At 39.9% G+C, this 18,181-nt stretch overlaps 1 protein-coding gene across 2 annotated transcripts in view; it reads right to left on the bottom strand.

The window, feature by feature from the left end:
- Positions 1 to 18,181, bottom strand: part of Itgb8 (integrin subunit beta 8) — a 97,808-nt gene that overhangs the window by 58,072 nt on the left and 21,555 nt on the right. For both annotated transcript variants that reach the window (XM_041638905.1, XM_041638904.1), the window contains exon 2: positions 135 to 220. In XM_041638905.1, coding sequence (XP_041494839.1) covers positions 135 to 220 — 86 coding nt within the window. The remainder of the gene's footprint in view (positions 1 to 134; positions 221 to 18,181) is intronic.

An 18,181-nucleotide genomic window follows, 5' to 3' on the forward strand; every position in this document is an offset into this window, starting at 1 on the left:
ATCTTTCTTCTTGATGTGTCCTAAAGTACAGAATATTGGGGGGATGAAGCCAGGCTAGAGAGAAAGGTAAGCATGCGAAAAACTCAAAGGTAGCAGGAACAACAAACAAACAGAAACCAACAGAAAAGGCCCACCTCTTGAACACACCATCCGCATTCTGGACCCAGCTGGAGGCACCTGGCACAGGAGACCACGTTGGAAGAGCCACATCTATTGTGTTCTGAAATTCAAGTTAAGAGCAACCATTAGGCTTCCTTTCAAGGTGAAACTGTACACAATTTGAAATGCAGTTGGAAAAGTGAAATAAGGTCATCTTTTGTTCAAAACAGATGGCATCAGATCATTTATGGTTTCTATAGGAAGCTTTAGCCTGTTCATTGGCGTTAACAGGCACCTGGATAGCTGGCATTTAATTTTCTATGGTCAGGAAAAAGGAGGGTAGAAATGTGACCTTGGTCACATCTGGGGCTAGAGCTTTATTGTAGGTTGTGTTTCACTGCCAGGAACCCTTTAAAGTTTTAGGCTACTGAAGTCATAGTTCATAATCTCTGAACCAAGCAGGTGCTTTTCCTTCTGATGGTCTTCCTGTAAAAATTAGCATATCACCATGTGAAGCCATGCTGAGTCACATAGAGGAAAATTTCTGAGAAGTAATCTTGCTGGGCCTTTAAAGTTGTTCCAGTGGAAGGTCTGATTACATTGCTATTGATTATTTTGTATAATACAGTTCTAGACACTGTGGCATGATTCAGTACTTTAGACAGAGTGGTTAAAATGAGTGAGTCCCTTTAGAAGATCTGATTATGTTGATATTGATTATTTTGTGTAATACAGTTCTAGACACTGTGGCCTGATCAGTAGACACAGAGTGGTTAAAGTGAGTGAGTCCCGTTAGCTGATTCGATGTGGTTTTTCAGACTGGATCACGTTAAGACCATTGATTCCTGTGCTGGGCCCTATCTGAATACATAGCTGTGCCTTCCTTCCTCCGTGTACTCAGTTCTTAAGGATAACAATGTTCATTATTGTAAACATAGGCACATCAATCTAATATAATAAAGACTGAGACTGTATCATTCTTTTTCTTATGTTTAGTGGGTCAGTCTTCCTATATTTTATCCTTTATTCTGAGATGGCCTCCAGGCACTGGAGATCATGTACCTCCTGCCTTTCTCATAGGCACACAGTGAACCCCGGACGTGAAGGCTACAAGTCACTAATATTCCAGGTTGGAGAGAAGATGCAGCTTGTGTAACAAACACAGGAGAGTTCACCAATTGTTTTGATGTGGTAAGCATCTCTCTACTTTGGAGAACTGGGAAGCAGCAAGTGTGGGGCTCTCTAATCATTGCTCCATAGAGACTGTGTTCTTTGGTTCTCTCTTTGTTATTGTGGTTCACTTATTTTAATCTGTAGTTCTTTCCTTAAAAGTGCATTCAGCATTAAAATGTGTGTACCAATGGACATAATCACTCATGAACATAAGAGTTTACAGGAACATGGCCCATTAAATTCTCACTGCAATATTTCTTTTCTCTCTTTTTTTTTTTTTTTTGATTTTTCGAGACAGGTTTCTCCGTAGTTTTTGGTTCCTGTCCTGGAACTGGCTCTTTCTCTTTTTCTCTTTCAAGTTTCCTAAACGTTCTGGAATCCAGGGTGAAACAATTCTGACTTGAGTGTGTCATAGCATAGGTGTTGGAGTGGGCAGAGCGAGGGTGGCAACTGCAGTAGAGAGGCACTAACTATAGCAGAATCTCAGGCTAGTATATACCCTCCCTCATACACACTTCCCTAACACTGTCTTCATGGTCTATTATTTACTCTCTGTGGTTCCTCCTACCCTTCGTCTTTGGCTTTAGAACAACTTTTAGTGTGTGTGTGTGTGTGTGTGTGTGTGTGTGTGTGTGTGTGTGTGATATTCCAAGAATTCTTTACTGATCTTCCCAGATTTAGTCTAGAATTCCAAAAACTAAAAATAACTTATGTTTTAGGCTCCCTCACTACAAGCAGCCAGCTTGGCTATCTAAATATGGAGACTCCCTGTTCCAAGTCATCCATCTGGCTTAGTCTGCAAAATGTAAAAAAAAAAAAAAAAAAAAAAAAAAAAAAAAAAAAAAAAAAAAAAAAAAAAACCTGCTTATTCTTAAAATATTCAGAAGGCAGAGTGACCTTTTCAGTTTTATTTCCAGAAAGGAAAGCAAACTGGTCTAGAAACCAGGCATCCTGGCAAACTCCTGTGGTCTGAGTATGTGCATTCATCTCCAGTACAGTGCTTATGGTGGGGCCTTGAGGACATGACCATGACTGAGGTTCCTCCCCTGGGAGTGGGAAAATAGCCCTTATAAAAGAGGTTTCTCTTTGTTGCCTCCTTTTGCCTTTTCCATCTCTGTCATGTGAAGGTAGAGGACTCTCACTGGGCATAAAATGTCTGCTCCTTTATGGTAGATTTGCCAGTCTTCATAGCTATGAGAAACAAATTTCTTATAAATTATTTAATATCAGATATACTGTTATATCAATAAGAAATAAGTAAGGTACAGACCTGACTTGACCTTTACCAGTGCTGGCTGTAACCTTACTGGAACATGGAGTGACATCTATTTCAGATTAGACTTGAAGAGACCTCTGATTCAACAGGTAGAACTTTGAATTGCCAGTCAAGATAGCAGAGTCCGGGGAGGACAGATGCAGAGCCTAGGGCTCTGATTCTTATCTCTAACATTTGTCCAATTCTAACCTAAGTTTCCCCAGGTTAAAGCTTACGTTAGGCTCTTACTTCCACAGTATATAGGAAGCACAGCAAATTTAAAAGCATTTTTTTTTCTTTCCTTTTTTGTCTTGCCTGGAACTGTATAGCCCAGACTGGCCTTAAAGTAGCAGCCATCTTCCAGCCCATGTACTAGACTATCCAAATGAGTGGCCATTAAGAGCTGCAAAAGTTTTCTTAGCATTCTCTTTTTAAAACAAAAATTTCCAGGGCCAACCTCTACTCTCCAACTTCAAAAACCTAAAGATATAGTAAAGATGGATGGGGACCTTGGTCTTGTCAATGCGTCACAGATTCCAGGGCTGACATTGCTCAGACTCTCTATAACTACAGACAATGAAAGAGCCCAGAAATGGATTTAGAGGAGATAGGACTGATGGTTCTGCAGACCTGGGAGATGGTGAGGAACTCAACTCCATGGGAATAGTGTCAGACTTTATTTCTGGATAGTGTCATGGTTACACTTCACAAATATGCTTTGACAGACTGAATTTTAAGAGAGTGTTCTTTGTTGAAAATTATACAAGATAGAAAAATGCCTAACATTTTAACAACATGTTAATTATGGCAATTCTTGTCACTGAATAGACAATTAGTGTAAAAACTTTTAGCATAACATAAATTTTCTCTCTATCTGACACACACACACACATACAGACACACACACACACACACACACACACACACACACACACACATTTTTGTGAGAGGAGAAACCCTTACAAGGCACACACATCAATGCAACAAGTGCTGTTTGTAGATTCTGGCATCTGTCATCAGCCTCTCGATCTGCTTGGCTCATTTGCTTTCTTATTCCTAATGCAAGAATGAGGTGGTTTCCTAGCAGCCCAGGGCCCTGCTCTGACACCTCATTAGAGTGTGGGCTTGAGTAGTTCTTTCGCCATCAGTGATTGCACTGTCTAACTGCTCAGTCTTTTTGTCTACTGCTGTTGCACTACACACACACTACTCTTCATATTCTAGGCTTACATTCTTAGGAAAGATAATTTATGTTGATCATAACAAGTACTCTTAGCTGGGCAGCCCTCGAGATTAAAGGCAGGCAGATCTCTGTGAGTTTGAGGTCAACCTGGTCTACAGGAGATAGTTCCAGGACAGGCTCCAAAGCTACAGAGAAACCCTATCTCAAAAAACAAAAAACAAAACAAACAAACCAAAAAACAAGTACTCTTAACTCTAAGCCAGAAAGTATGGTGACAGTGTTGTAAACCATACAATTCCAAATTCAACTTTCGTGCCTTTTTCATTGTCCTTACTCTGTGTCATTTTTCTGTGACAAAAATCAATAAAAGATTTAATTAATGGCTTATATCTTTCTAAATAATTTTATTCCCTGACCTATGAATTTTCACATTGTGTTATGAGACCAAAAGGGCAAATGTATTGGGACTGTATTGTTAAATGATTACTGGGAGAAAACACCAAATTTCCATGCAGCAGCTGGGCAGTGGTGGTGCATGCCTTTAATCCTAGCACTCAGGAGGCAAAGGCAGGCAGATCTTTGTGAGTTCAAGGCCAGCCTGGTCTACAAGAGCTAGTTCCAGGATAGCCTCCAAACTGCAGAGAAACCCTGTCTTGAAAAAAAAAAAAACAAAAAACAAAAAAAAAAGAAAAAATATTTTCATGTAGCTTCTGTTTACTAACATGTGCCTAAAATCTCTGTGACTACATTTCCTCCCTCTAATGAGTACCTAACCCATAGCCACCTGTTTCTACAATGATACTGTAAAGAAAAGCATGCACACCTGTGATGTTATAATAATTGACATTATTAATCATATGGAGATATCCATAGTGACATGATGGTGTGTGTTTAAATCTGTAGTAAATATACCTTGCTATCTATCCTTAACATGAAAGTCTCTTGAGTTAAAAGACAAAAATTCAAGCTGTAGCTAATATAGAAATATAAGTAAATAAAAAGTCAATGCACTCAGCTCAGTTGTTTGAAATGATTATGAAGAACAAGGAAGTTAAAAATCTTTAACATGTACCAATCCAGTACTGTGAGCAAAAGCCAGGCCCAACTGGGGACCAAATTACAGAAGCTCTCTGAGAACATTCACCTTTTTACTGCGGTACATGTGAGATGATGTCTGTGACTCTCCATAGATAGAATAATAAGGATCTATCAGTTACAGAGGACAGACCAGTAAATTACACATTCATGACGCTCAGCTCAGTCCTCTCTGTTTAGACACTATCACTTACTAATTATCTTGCAACTATTTAGTCAGTAGAAGTTAGGAAACTCAAACAGATGACAAGAGCCCCAAACAAAATATAATAAGCACACTACAGTACCCTTCCCAACCAAAGAAGACAAAAATGTTTTGGTGTTTAGACTTAAAGCTTTACCCAAATCAAATGATCAGGCTAAGTGAAGATGCAAAACAAGACTTCCAGTGTTCTTTTCTTGCTGTGAGAACTGTGCAGCAATATTTTGATGTGATTTACATATCTGTTATTAGCTGGCTTATAAAATAGGATTGACAGGCATTATATGTAGACCCTGATAGTTAGGAACACTTGATTCTGCTATTACTCCTAGATAGAAAGATTTGTTAGAAAGAGGATTTTTTTCCAGGCACTATCCCTTTCATTCTTTTATTTATTATACAAATTAAACTATGCTTGAATAATTGCATAAAACTATTTTCTTAAATAAAAGTAGACACTGTATTTTGATAACAGTCAAACCAGATATATATAGTCTGTGTAATTTTCCAGGGCACTTCAGAGTCTTCTTGATATTCATCTCATCCTATGTCTTATTACAATTACCCTGAAGACTCTGAACCTGATTACTGAAACTTTTTTAATACAGAGATGCAATATGTACTACTATCTGTTATACAAATAGAAACAAAAAACAGTACTGATAGTTTAGTCATTAGAATCAAAGCTACGAGTCTCTAACAGATATAGTAAATAGAATCAGCTAGCAGATTCCTCTTGTTCTCCTCTACCACATTGTTTAATTTCTTTCAAACTTGTACTAAATAAGCATTCAACTCAAAGCAACAAAAATGAGTATGTTTTTAGGGAAACCCTTTAGAGTATTGTCTAAAGAATTCATCTGCTTCTTTGGCTGGTGTGTGCATATGTAGTTGTGTGTGTGTGTGTGTGTGTCTGTGTGTGTCTGTGTGTGTGTGTGTGTTTGTAGAAAATCACATACCACAATACATTTACTGAGAGTGCAAATTGCATTCATGTTTACCTTCTTGGTTTGCTTCTTGAGGTTTGGAACTCTGGAGGGGTTTTCGAAGAAGAGAAAGTGGTATGAGAATGTTTAATTCTTAGTAGTAGTTGAAGAGAAGAAATATGGAGATTCCTATCAAATGATTTTTGTTGAGAAAGATGGTCGGGGAAGGCATAGTAGTAGACCTCAGAGCACAAATGGCATTACAATCTTGTCCCACATTGAAGAAGACCTAACTTTAAACTCAGATTAGAGAAGCAGAGGTTGTAGGCAAGCCAGTGTAGGGTACAGTTGGGTTGCAATGGCTTGATTGTGACACTGAAACATGACTCCTTGGAAAAAGATTTATTCTTCTGAAAAGAGAGCAGTTACTGAACCTTAAACAACAGAACTCAAACAGAAGCCTGATGAAGTCTATGTGGAGTGCCACCAATGTCCACAGTGATCTTCCCCAATTCGTGATAAACCGTTTGAGCACTGAGGCCAGCAGCCTGCTTCTTCCTACTTAATTACTATCCCCAGGATTTTTAAAGAATTTTGAGAGGAACTGGAATTTCCCAGTCTCTCTTGCAATGATGGTGATTGAATGAATCGTTCTGATGACAGAGAATTAGCCCAAGGTTGCTAAATGGTTCTTTTGTGAAAGACTCTCAAGAAGAAGTTTTCCATCCCTTGTCGGTCCTGCTTCTTTCTTTCGGCCACAATGATATGATGTCTCAAGTGTCCACCAACATCTTCAGACTAGAGGAGGCAACTTGTCTTAGATTAAGAGTGAAAGGGCCCATGTGTTTGTGTCTGAGTCTGTCTGTATGTGACACTCAGAGTTGCATCTGAGGATGAGAATAGATAAACCTAATTCACTGCTTTTAGGAGCCCTCTCACTACTATACTAACACAGCTAGTTTAACTAACAAATTTTTGTCTGAAAGTTTAAAAAAATTAGTAAGGGAGAGAGAAAAAACCTCAAGTACAATGTTTTTGTTTGTTTTCTATTCATGTTTTTTGTTTATTTTATTGAGTATGCAGTGGAAGAGGGCCTGTGGGTCAAGAAGAAGGGATGTGGCATGGACCACATGGTGACCATTGCTGTCTAAGAACGTTCTAGCATTTCAACATTGCAGACCACCTTCTCCAGCACCTTTTCATTTCTTTTCTAATGAGCCTCAGTATTAATGCCTTTCCCTCGGGAAAATTTTGTGGGGGTTGGCTTTTAGTAGAGGATAAAAATGTGTATAACAGTTCTCTCCCTCAACAAAATAATTAATTCTCCATCAACAAAATAATTAATTCTTTGGGGGGAAAGATTCCCCGACACCATGGGAACCAGGAAATTCACTGCGTAATTCCTCATAATTACACCAAGAACAGGAATGGTAATGATTTACTGACACTGTAGGAGCCAACCATGATAAGCTAAATAGAAACAGACCACCCAAAGGAAGTCCTTCACTTCCAACTATTATCACCTGCCAGTGTAGGACTCTGCCATCCTGAGTCTCAGTACATGTATCCCTGAAGCAATACATGGTTGCAGGAAGAACCACAAACTGAGATTACCTGAGTACCATCCAAGAACAAACCATTCATTCAAAGGAAAAGTCTAACATTCCAACCGTCGTAGATAGCACACATTCACCAGGACACCCCTAGACAAATATCAGCCAATCAGGGGTCCTGAACCTTACAAATCCCTCACCCGCATATTTACTACTATAGAAACCCAACTCTAACTGAGCTCTGGACTCTGATTATTCCAATATGTTGGACATGCGGAGAGACCGAGTTTGCAAACTTATATAAAATAAAAGCTCTTTGCTTTTACATACAGGACTCAGTCTCCTCGTTGGTTTTTGGGAGACTTCGTGGATCTGTACACACAGACACAAGGATGAAATGCCTACAATTGTGATGCAGAGACTGAGGCCATTAAAGGCAAGGGTTCAGTTAATCAATACAAAACTGTCAGAATGGCATGGTATCATGGGAAAAGAGTATGAGTCATGACCTTCTCTTTCAGGGTTCTGGGAACAGGTCCTATAGTAAGACTAAGAAACATGAGTGTAAATACTTCCCACAAGTCCTTTCCCCAAGGTCAGGCATTTAGTTAAGCAAGGGTCTCCAGTCATTCCCTCCTGAGGAACTTAGAGCCCTGCAATTAACTTTTGACTAGTGTTTATTGTCAAGGTCACTGCTAGACTCCTCAACCCTGAAGCCACACCCCAGTTCACATGCCCCTTGTCTGTCTCCAGCTTAAGTATATGGTTTAAAAAGAACTGTGACTGGCTTTAGAGTAAGAAGATGGTCAAAAAGAAAGGCATTTGGATCCTTTAGTGCCTGCACAATATACCTGTGGGCATCAACTCGAGCCTGGGAAGCATTGTCTTCTGTATAACTCCCAAGCAATTCCACCATGACCTTTGATGCAGCATCACTTTTCTTATAATCCACGAGTGCCTCATAAAGTAGTCTTAAGAGGGTGTGTTTCTTTTCAGTGGTGAGCTTCCAGTCGGAAATCTACTTTCTCACTTGATCCAGCTCAGTTACATGAACAAAATATGGCGAAAATGAGACTCCTCACTTTCATGGGGATGGCAGTGGAAAACAAAGAGATTTCTTTTGATACAATGCAGCAAGAGCTACAGATTGGAGCTGATGATGTTGAAGCATTTGTTATTGATGCTGTAAGAACTAAAATGGTCTACTGCAAAATTGATCAGACCCAGAGAAAAGTAGTTGTCAGTCACAGCACAGATCGGACATTTGGAAAACAGCAGTGGCAACAGCTGTATGACACTCTTAATGCCAGGAAACAAAACTTGAACAAAGTGAAAAATAGCCTTTTGAGTCTTTCTGATACCTGAATTTTTATGCAAATAATTGTTTTTTTCTTTGAGGGAAGAAATGTTTTAAGTCATAGTAAAATGCTTTCAATTAAAAAAAAAAACTGTGAAACCTTTCTCATCACATTGAAAAGATTTTCCCCATATTTTGTTTGCTTTCCCTTCGAGAAGATTACTAAACCCTTTAAACATATTTTGTTTCTTTTTAAAGATTAATTTATTATATTAGTATTTTGTGTTCGTGTGTGTTCTGTGTGTATGTGGCTGCACACGTCATGGTGAGCACTGAGGTGTGAGGACAATTCCATGGAGTTGGTTCTCTTTTACCTTTCCATGCTTTCCAGTGACCTGACTCAGGCTGAGGCAAGTGCCCTGACCTCTGACATCTCTGGGATGCCTATAATGTGTTTTCTTTAGATCCTTAGCATAGGAGTCCAGTACCTGGGTTACACCAGTAAATGCGTAATGAAGAAACAGAATTCTATGGTAAGCTTAATTTGGAAAGTTAATTCCTAGGGTTTATAATAGCTCTTGAATGTTTACATTTTAAAATAGCCCTCATCTCCCAAATGTATTTATTTTAAAAGCCAGCATAACTGTGTTTGCTTCTAGATCCACATCTGGATAAAGCACAAATCTCCAAATTCATGAAAACAATCATATCCTAGTGACATTATTTATTTTGAAAATACAACTTTTATTTTGAAAGCCATTTAAAATATAATTTATTTTGAAAATTAAATTTGTTTCCAAAGAACTCTGACTCTATGATGAGATGATCCAACTAAAGTTGCACTTTTTAACTTCCTCTCATCAGATGCAAAATCACTAAATCCATTTGTGTTCTTTGATCGCTGTCCCTTTCCTACGCTGGACTAATCCCTCAGAAATTAATTAGGAGTGTTTGAACAGAACTTTGGGGTGTATGTTACCTTATGTTTCAGTGGCAAGACTCAACCTCCTCATTATTTAGAAAATATTTCATGTGATAATATTAGACAAGCAACGAGGCCAAGGCCATTTCACCTCTGGGCAGGTTCCTGAAGGTTGCAGTGACATTGCGCATTCTCGCCACTGATCCTGCTCTCTCTGGGGCTGTGCAGAGTGAGGCAGTTGCATTGGGCTAGGATGGCATAAGTCTGACCGCCAGTTTACAAGAAGAGCCAGTATCTACCTACAAGTAACCTTCATTTGTGTTGAAACTGATGGTCACAAAAGGCCTGATCAGAGAGGATGATCACATAGCAGAAATTTTCGTTATAATTTATTTTTATACATAACAATCATTTTGAAATGCTCTAACTGGTACACCCATTGGGTGACTGTAACATATGCTTCATCTTCAGTCACTTTTTACACTGAACAAGGCCCTGGTATAATTAATTACAGTTACAGTTATGTCATTGCTATAATCTGGAACTTCTTAGGGAGACTGAAGGTCAAGATCAGTCTTAATTAGCAGTTTTCAACTCATGAGTCATGACTTTTGGAAAACACATATTTCTGATGATCTTAGTAACTGACACATGACTCAGTAACAAAATTATAGGTATGAAGTAGCAATAAAAATAATTTTATGGTTGGGGGTCACCACAACGTGAGGAACTGTATTAAAGGTTGTAGCATTAGTAACATTGAGGACCACTGATCTTAAATGCTGTTTCAATGGTGAGTACTCAGAAGTAACAATAACAAAACAATTAGACAGTAGTTGGAAGATGTGTGAATGTCTATTCTCCCAGCTATCAGTGATAAAAGACCCCGCCTAAATCACTTATAAAGAGGTAGTGGGGGACTGGTCCCAGGAGCAGTGGTGGTAGGATCACCCAAGGCTTCAGTGGGTCCCCTGGTGTGTAGCCTGAGGCCTAGAGGAGGGGAAGGAGACAGATATGCCATGCAGAAAGAGAGTTTGGGTATAGAGTTTATTTACTGGGTTGTGGAGGGGAAAGAAAAGGGAGAAGGGGAGAAGGGAAAAGAACGGGGAAAAGTGGGGAGAAGAGAGAGAGGAAGAAGCTACCTCTCCTGAAGAAAGGAAGACAGAGATGGGGGAGAGGGAGGGAGAGAGGTCTGGAAAGGAGATGGAAGATGGACTTGCCTTGGTGGCAGTGAGGAGGTTGGGCGTGGGCAGAGCTTGTCTCTTAAAGAAACAGGGTATCCAGGTGACAGACCAGGCCAGAAGATTACAACATTCCCCTCCCCTCATGGGCTGGCCTGGAGCGGGGATTGAAGGCCAGGTAAATGCAGAAATCAGATTAAAAGTAGATTATGTTTAGGTTACATTCCATGTACACATTGATATATATCTTTTGATGTGTGAAGCATTTGAGCACACAAAACAAATGTTTGTTTGCTTGATGATTGCTCTTCCTGTTTATCCCTAGGCAATGAAATTTCTTGAGTAGGCCAAGTTGTCACTCAACAAAAAGCAAGAGTAGCTCCAGAAAGGATCCAGTTTGGTTGTTCCTCTGGCACGTCAGTTTGTCTTCGGACACTCACCTGGTAGGAAAGTTGAGATGAACTCAGAAAAGGTGGGGTCAAAGCCACTCATCTCCTTTCCACCAAAGCCCCTGAACTTCCAAAACCATCAACAGCTCAGGACTCAAGGAAGGTTCCAGGGGCCTCTCTGAGGTAAATGCTAGTTAAGGCCGTATTTGTCTGACTTGGAAAGGCATGTGCTTTGTGTCTTGTTTTCACTGGAACCTTTCCATACATTCCAGCTATCCTGTTTATGAGGCACGCTCCCTTTCTAAAAAAGCCAGATATGCACCAACTTTCCACCCTACAAGTTTTGAACTTAACATACTGGATCAAATAAGTCCAGGGGCTCTTCCTATTTTCCTTTCCAGTTCTCGGTACACAGGAATTTCCATTCTCCTACTTAAAAATAAAACAAAACAAACAAAAACCAAAATGCCAAACATACTGTTTTTCATGCCAGAAAAATGATTTAGTTAAAGAGGCAAAAGAAAAATGCCCTCTGGTAAGAGGAATGCCTTGTCTGCATGGAATCTTGACCTGGAGTCATATTGCAGGCGTGTACATGACTAGAACCACACGGCAACACCTAAAAGGTAAGGAATTTAGTTTCTTTTCTGTAAACCTTGTGTGTTTGTCTGCCTCTGTGTATGATGACTCCTACCTGCATGGTTTTTTAAAGATCTCTTGTTCACTACAGCCAATCCTCACTGAAGCTAAATGCTAGTAAACTTGGGGGCATTTTCCTGTCTCTGCCTCCCATCTTGCCACCAGCACAGTGATTCCCATACGTGACTTTTTGTGAGTTCTGAGGATCTGAGCTCAGGTCCTCATACTTATGCAGTCGTGCCTCCCTTTCTCAGTCTAGGAATTTAGTTTTAAGTAAAATAAATGAGCACATGATTAAAAGCCTAAGTGGATGAAGCCCAGTTAGAAATTGGCCTTCTTCATACTGCATTTCATAGTTCTGGAAACTGCCACTTGAAATCTCAAATCTATATTTCATCATCAGATACAATTATGGGAAATTAAACAGTAATGACTTATCCCACAATTACCCCATGATGGGCCCTGTATAGAGTCTCACTGCTAGCGTAAAAATCCTTTGAGGGCAGCACTATTGTCCCTCTGTTTTGGATGGTAAACTCAAGTCTAGAAAAACTAAGTATCAACCCAAAGTCATGTAGCTAGTATGCCTGGGGGACAGGCATTGTGGGCAGTGGTGACTACAGAGCACTTCTTGGTGAAGACTGTCCCACATGTAGTCGAGAACAGAAAGACAATTTACCCAATGTAGCACTGAAAGCTCCTGGGTATTAAACTTATTAATGTTAGTCCTTCAGTGGTGACTCAGTAACCCCTTGTTACATACCCACAGCCATGACTTAAGTACAAGCAACTATCCCTACTTCTCCTGTCCCCTGCCCTAAGGTTGGTTCATTATCCCACTCTAACACAGCAGTGTTTAGTGTTCACAATGTCAAAGAACCCCCTAAATGTTTTAGCCCTTTGCGAGATTCATTTGCTTTCTATGCCCACGGTAACTTTGAGGTTTAGCTTGAAAGTTTTGGCCTGAGCCTCCTGCAGAGGCAGGAATCAGGTCTGCTGGCCAGTGCTCAGTGTAGGGGAGGGCAGGATCCTCTTTTCAACTCTTTCCCCAGCCTCTTGCCAGAAGATTCTCTGAGCAGCTTACTAATTAGGCCAAAGCATAAAGTGCTGTTCGCAGTGGCCTTTCACTTGCTAACTTCCAGTTCTGCCTTGGTAGCCAAATCTGGACCAGGGAAGAGAGCAGGGTTGGTCTTCTGTCACCATCCCTCCTCTGACCTTAGCTGTTACTAAACACCGCTGTGGTTCTGCTTGCCGGCAGATGAGGTTTGCTACTTCCCACGTCACAGGCTGTTGGGTTAATAGGACAGGAGCGGTGAAGACCCTGCATCTAGCTATACAGGTCTCTTAGCATATGGGGCTGTTTAAGACACAGTTTATAACAAGCACGATTTATTTGGAAAGCCAACAAAATCCTCTTGTTTTAATAATGTTGGATGAGCATTCACATTGAGTTTCCTGTTTTAATTTACTGGAAGGCAACAGCAGCCCTTGCAGATAGTGAGAGGACTCTGCATGTCGACACAGCCCTGCCTCCACAGGCCTGTCGAAATCTGTGTTCTCGCATGCTAAATGTTCTATCAATAAATTTACAGTTAACATTGTAAATTAGAATATTATTTGTCAAGAGAACAACCAGTGCAGAGTAAAAAGTATTTTTTTCCTAACAGTATATAGAAAAACATGAAATTACATGATATAGCTTATTACACGGAAACTGTATTCTTTTAAACACCGCTTGGCCCATTTCTATCTAGCCTCTTCTAGGCTAGCTCTCGCACCTGGACTAGCCCATTTCTAATAATTGGCTGTAGCCCACGAGCTGGCTTACCAGGAATGATCTTAACCTGCATCTGTCTGGAGTGGGAGAACCATGGCGACTCCCTGACTCAGCTTCTTTCTCCCAGCCTTCTGTTCTGTTTACTCCACCCACCTAAGGGTGGGCCTATCAAATGGGCCTAGCAGTTTCTTTATTGCTTAACCAATGAAATCAACAGATTGATATATGACACTCCCACATCACTTCCCCTTTTTCTGTTTAAACAAAAAAGAAAGGCTTTAATTTTAACATAGTAAAATTATATATAACAAAAAGTTATCAAGCAAGAATTACAGTTACAATATTTATATCTATTTTATCTTTTATCATAACTAAGGAAAACTATAACTATTTATTCATTCTTCAACTCCATCAAAGACTCCAGAAGGATATACTACTACCTAACAAGAAATAAGAAAACTCTAGAAATGACAGAGACATCTCGCTGCCCGGACAGTCACCCAAAGTTCTTTTGTACCGTTGGGGCATCCATCTTCAGCCTTCAGGCCCAAAGTATCCAGCAGACATTTTCATCAAGCAGGAAATTCCAAAGACAGTTTAGTCATTTTCTGCTGTATCCTGCAGAATGTCTCGCAGACTCTTTCATGAGTCAGGAACCCCGAAAGACCATCTCACCTTTACGCAAGTTCAGCAGTTCTCTCTCTGCGGGTTCTCTTTGTCCAGTTTATGCAACAGTCCAGGCAAGAACAGTTTCTTGCCCAAATGGCTATCAAACTCCATAAGGATCCTCTTCGATGCCCATCTTCTTCTTGAAGTAGATTGGTGCTGCCAGGAGCAGAGTGTCTCATTGTCATGAAAAGTCCTAAGTTATTAAAACATTTAAAATGCCATATTCTGCAGTCTTTGAAAGATATGAAGAATGCCTATCTGAAATATATCTCTATATATCTAGAAAATCTAAGTAACATGACTACAAACTTTACTATCATCGATGATTATTCATTAGCAACCTCTATTTTCTATTATACATTATATTTTAAATGAACTACACAATCACAATACCTTAATCAAGAGCAGAATTACATATACATATAACAAAATTGACCTTAAATCTCTATCAATAAAGCAAAATCTATACTAATGCAAATTATTCATATCTATATCATATCCCCCTTTAAATGTAAAAGAACATTTATAAACAATATTTTGGGAACATGGGTGCAGTTTTTTCTCTCCAAACTGCTTCCTGCTGAATGGGGGCGTCGTTAATTATGTCTTTCATGGTATAACCTCTGTGCTAGTTTCATCTCAGTTGGCAGTTGAGCGAAGCAATTTTCTGAAGATGTTCACAACAACCTTTCAGGAGGGCGTGGTCTATCATACCAAATTGGAATAGAAGAAATCCACAGGGTCTGGTCCTCTGTGAAAACAAAAGAAGACCCTCTCCAAAGCATCATATTCTTAGACCCAAATTTTGAAATCGTAATACCCTCATATCCATTCTTGTTTAGCTTGGCAGCCCATGTAATGAAATGTCTCTCTGTACTTAGCTCCTTCACAGTCAAAAATTTTAAAGAAAATACAATGTACATAATCCAGACTCTCTGTGAATTTTCCATTTTTACGTGGCTTATTTTTCTTTATTTCTTTTAATCTATAACTATCTGTACTCTGTCTCTTTAAAGACTTTACCTTTTTTTTTTAAACCATTAACTTTATTCTCTATATTCTTTTTCTTCTCTCTCTCAAGCCTATGTACATTCATCCAACAGTGTGACTCATTTAGTGGTCTGAATCTGTCCTATTGTGAATCTGCAATTTTTTACTATCCAGGAGCACTTTTGATTTGCGCCTTTAAATCACTAGGCGCTTAAGAATCTAAGCTGTGACATTCCTAGGTCAAAAACAGGTACTGCTTGCTGGCCCCGCCCAGTCCAACATGGCGGAGCAGCTCATGCCTCTGAGCTGCGGCTGAGCCATTGGCAAGGTCTCAGAGCATTCTCCTTTCGATCCCAAGCGGGAACACAAACATCGAGTCCCATAAAAGCAGTTGAAATGCTTTAAAGCCAGAGTTTGCACTGGCGGCACAATCCCAAGAAACCGCACTTTAAAATGACACAGCTTTTTTTCTGCTGCTGTTGCCGAATCAGGAAATCTCTCTACAGCACACCACCAACAAACAGCAAAAATCTGTGTTAAACTCTCTCTCCCTTATTTTTAAGCCTTCTCAGGTTTTTAAGTGGATTTAGTCCATCACGTCTGGGTGCCATCTGTTGAAATAAGGAGCGGCGGGCTGTGTCCCCAGCACCCGGCAGCCCCCACGGCTAGCTTTACCCAAAATAATTACATGGAAACTGTATTCTTTTAAACACCGCTTGGCCCATTTCTATCTAGCCTCTTCTAGGCTAGCTCTCGCACCTGGACTAGCCCATTTCTAATAATCTGCTGTAGCCCACGAGCTAGCTTACCAGGAATGATCTTAACCTGCATCTGCCTGGAGTGGGAGAATCATGGCGACTCTCTGACTCAGCTTCTTTCTCCCAGCCTTCCGTTCTGTTTACTCCACCCACCTAAGGGTGGGCCTATCAAATGGGTCTAGCAGTTTCTTTATTGCTTAACCAATGAAATCAACAGATTGATATATGACACTCCCACATCACAAAAAGCAAACTGATGGCACTTTATAAACATTTTTGCTTCATGACCCTTGGTGACCAACTCAGGGTTTTTTAAGCCTGTATGGCATTTGGTTAATTTGTATACCTTTTCAGTTCAGATTAAGAGATAAATTATTCTAATGCCCTTCAAATCAATTGAGATTGGTGAAAAAAATATAGTTTTAATGCTGAAGAGACACCATGACCAAAGAAATTTTTATAGCATTTAACTTGGAACTTGTTTACAGTTTTTAAGGGTTAATCTGTGGTCAATGTTAGGTTGGGAGCCTAGGCCCCAGTTCCTGGCATCTATCTCAGCCCAAGACCTGGTATGGACTTCAAATCCCAGCAGGCCAGTTCCTGACCCCTCCCTGGGGGTGGGGTCAGGACCACTCCCCAGGGTACTTAAGTGATCCCCCAAAAGAGAAACATGTGGCCCCCCTTTCTTCCTCCTGGGGGTTGCATTCCTGCTGCTTCCCAGTTTCCCCCTCTGGGCCACCCGAGAGCACAGATCTCCCATTAAAACTGGATATTTCTTAATTTGGCTTGTTTTGATTTGGCTTGATTGGGAATTTTTGCATCATCAGAGAGCTCGCCTTAGGAAATATTCCTAACAGTCAGCCTGGTGTGAGCTTTTGAAGCCCAAAAGTCCACCCTGAGTGACACATCTATTCCAAACTCTGTGGAGTTTGAATAGGTATGGTCCTGATAGACTCCTGTGTTTGAATGCTTGATCCATAGGGATTGGTACTATTAGGAGCTGTGGACTTGGAGTAAGTATTTCACTGTGGAAGTGGGTTGTGAGATCTCCTGTGCTCAAGCTATGCCCAGTGACACAGTTCATCTGCTTTTTCCTGTGGATCAAGATGCAACAATCTCAACTCCTCCTCCAGTATAATGTCTGCCTGCAGACCACCAGGAATATGGTGGACTAACCCTCTGAAACTGATCCAGTCCCAGTTAAATGTCTTCTTCTCCCTTCACAGCAATAGAAACCCTAAGATACATTCCACTAAGGTTATACCTCTGAATCCTTCCTAAACAGTTCCACTAACTGGGGACCAAGAATTTAAACATGTGAGCCTATAGGAACCATTCTCATTCAGATCACTACATCAGCACCTAAAGCTGTTAAGAAATAGGCAGGACATTGATATCAGCCTAAAGGTTCTTAATTAATTAATATTGTTACTACTCACAGTATACTAATGCAGTTTGAACTCCATGTTAATAATATATTTTATATTCTATTCTATATATTAAATTCTTTTCTACACTCAACACTAATGATAGTTGCAGATGTATTTGTGTCTTTTCTAAAGTTCATTTTATTTACAGGGTCATACAACAGGAAATCCTGAGTTACAATCAGATGAAGTGTATCTTGCACGATAGACATGTAGACATATACTCTTCTATAATAACTAAGTTGCCTTAAACTTTTAAAAATCAGTATTTATCCAATTTCATTGGCCACAATTTAAAATATATGCATATTACAATGGAGTTGGTATATTCAGACAAATTAATATTAATGCTGTTATGAGCTGTTGTAATTCTTTGCTTTGAAATTCTTTGAAATTTTTGCTCTGCATTCCTTACATGTCTCCTAATAATTTACTTTCCCTTCATTATAATTCAGTTTGTCCAGAGTTCATCTTCCCTGGAAAAGTTTCCCAACAGGATTTTAATATTATTCTTGCCCTCTCTGTAATCTTGCAGGATTCTGTCCCAGCACCACTTCCCAACACTTCTCCTAAGTCCTTCCTAATGAACGGTTCTGACATAGCAGACTGCACCAGGCCCCATGTTCATCATTACATACATACAAGA

The sequence above is a fragment of the Microtus oregoni genome, unplaced genomic scaffold, assembly GCF_018167655.1.
Source record: "Microtus oregoni isolate MIOR12 unplaced genomic scaffold, Mior012 000056F_ref0000123, whole genome shotgun sequence".
NCBI classification, from domain to species: domain Eukaryota; kingdom Metazoa; phylum Chordata; class Mammalia; order Rodentia; family Cricetidae; genus Microtus; species Microtus oregoni.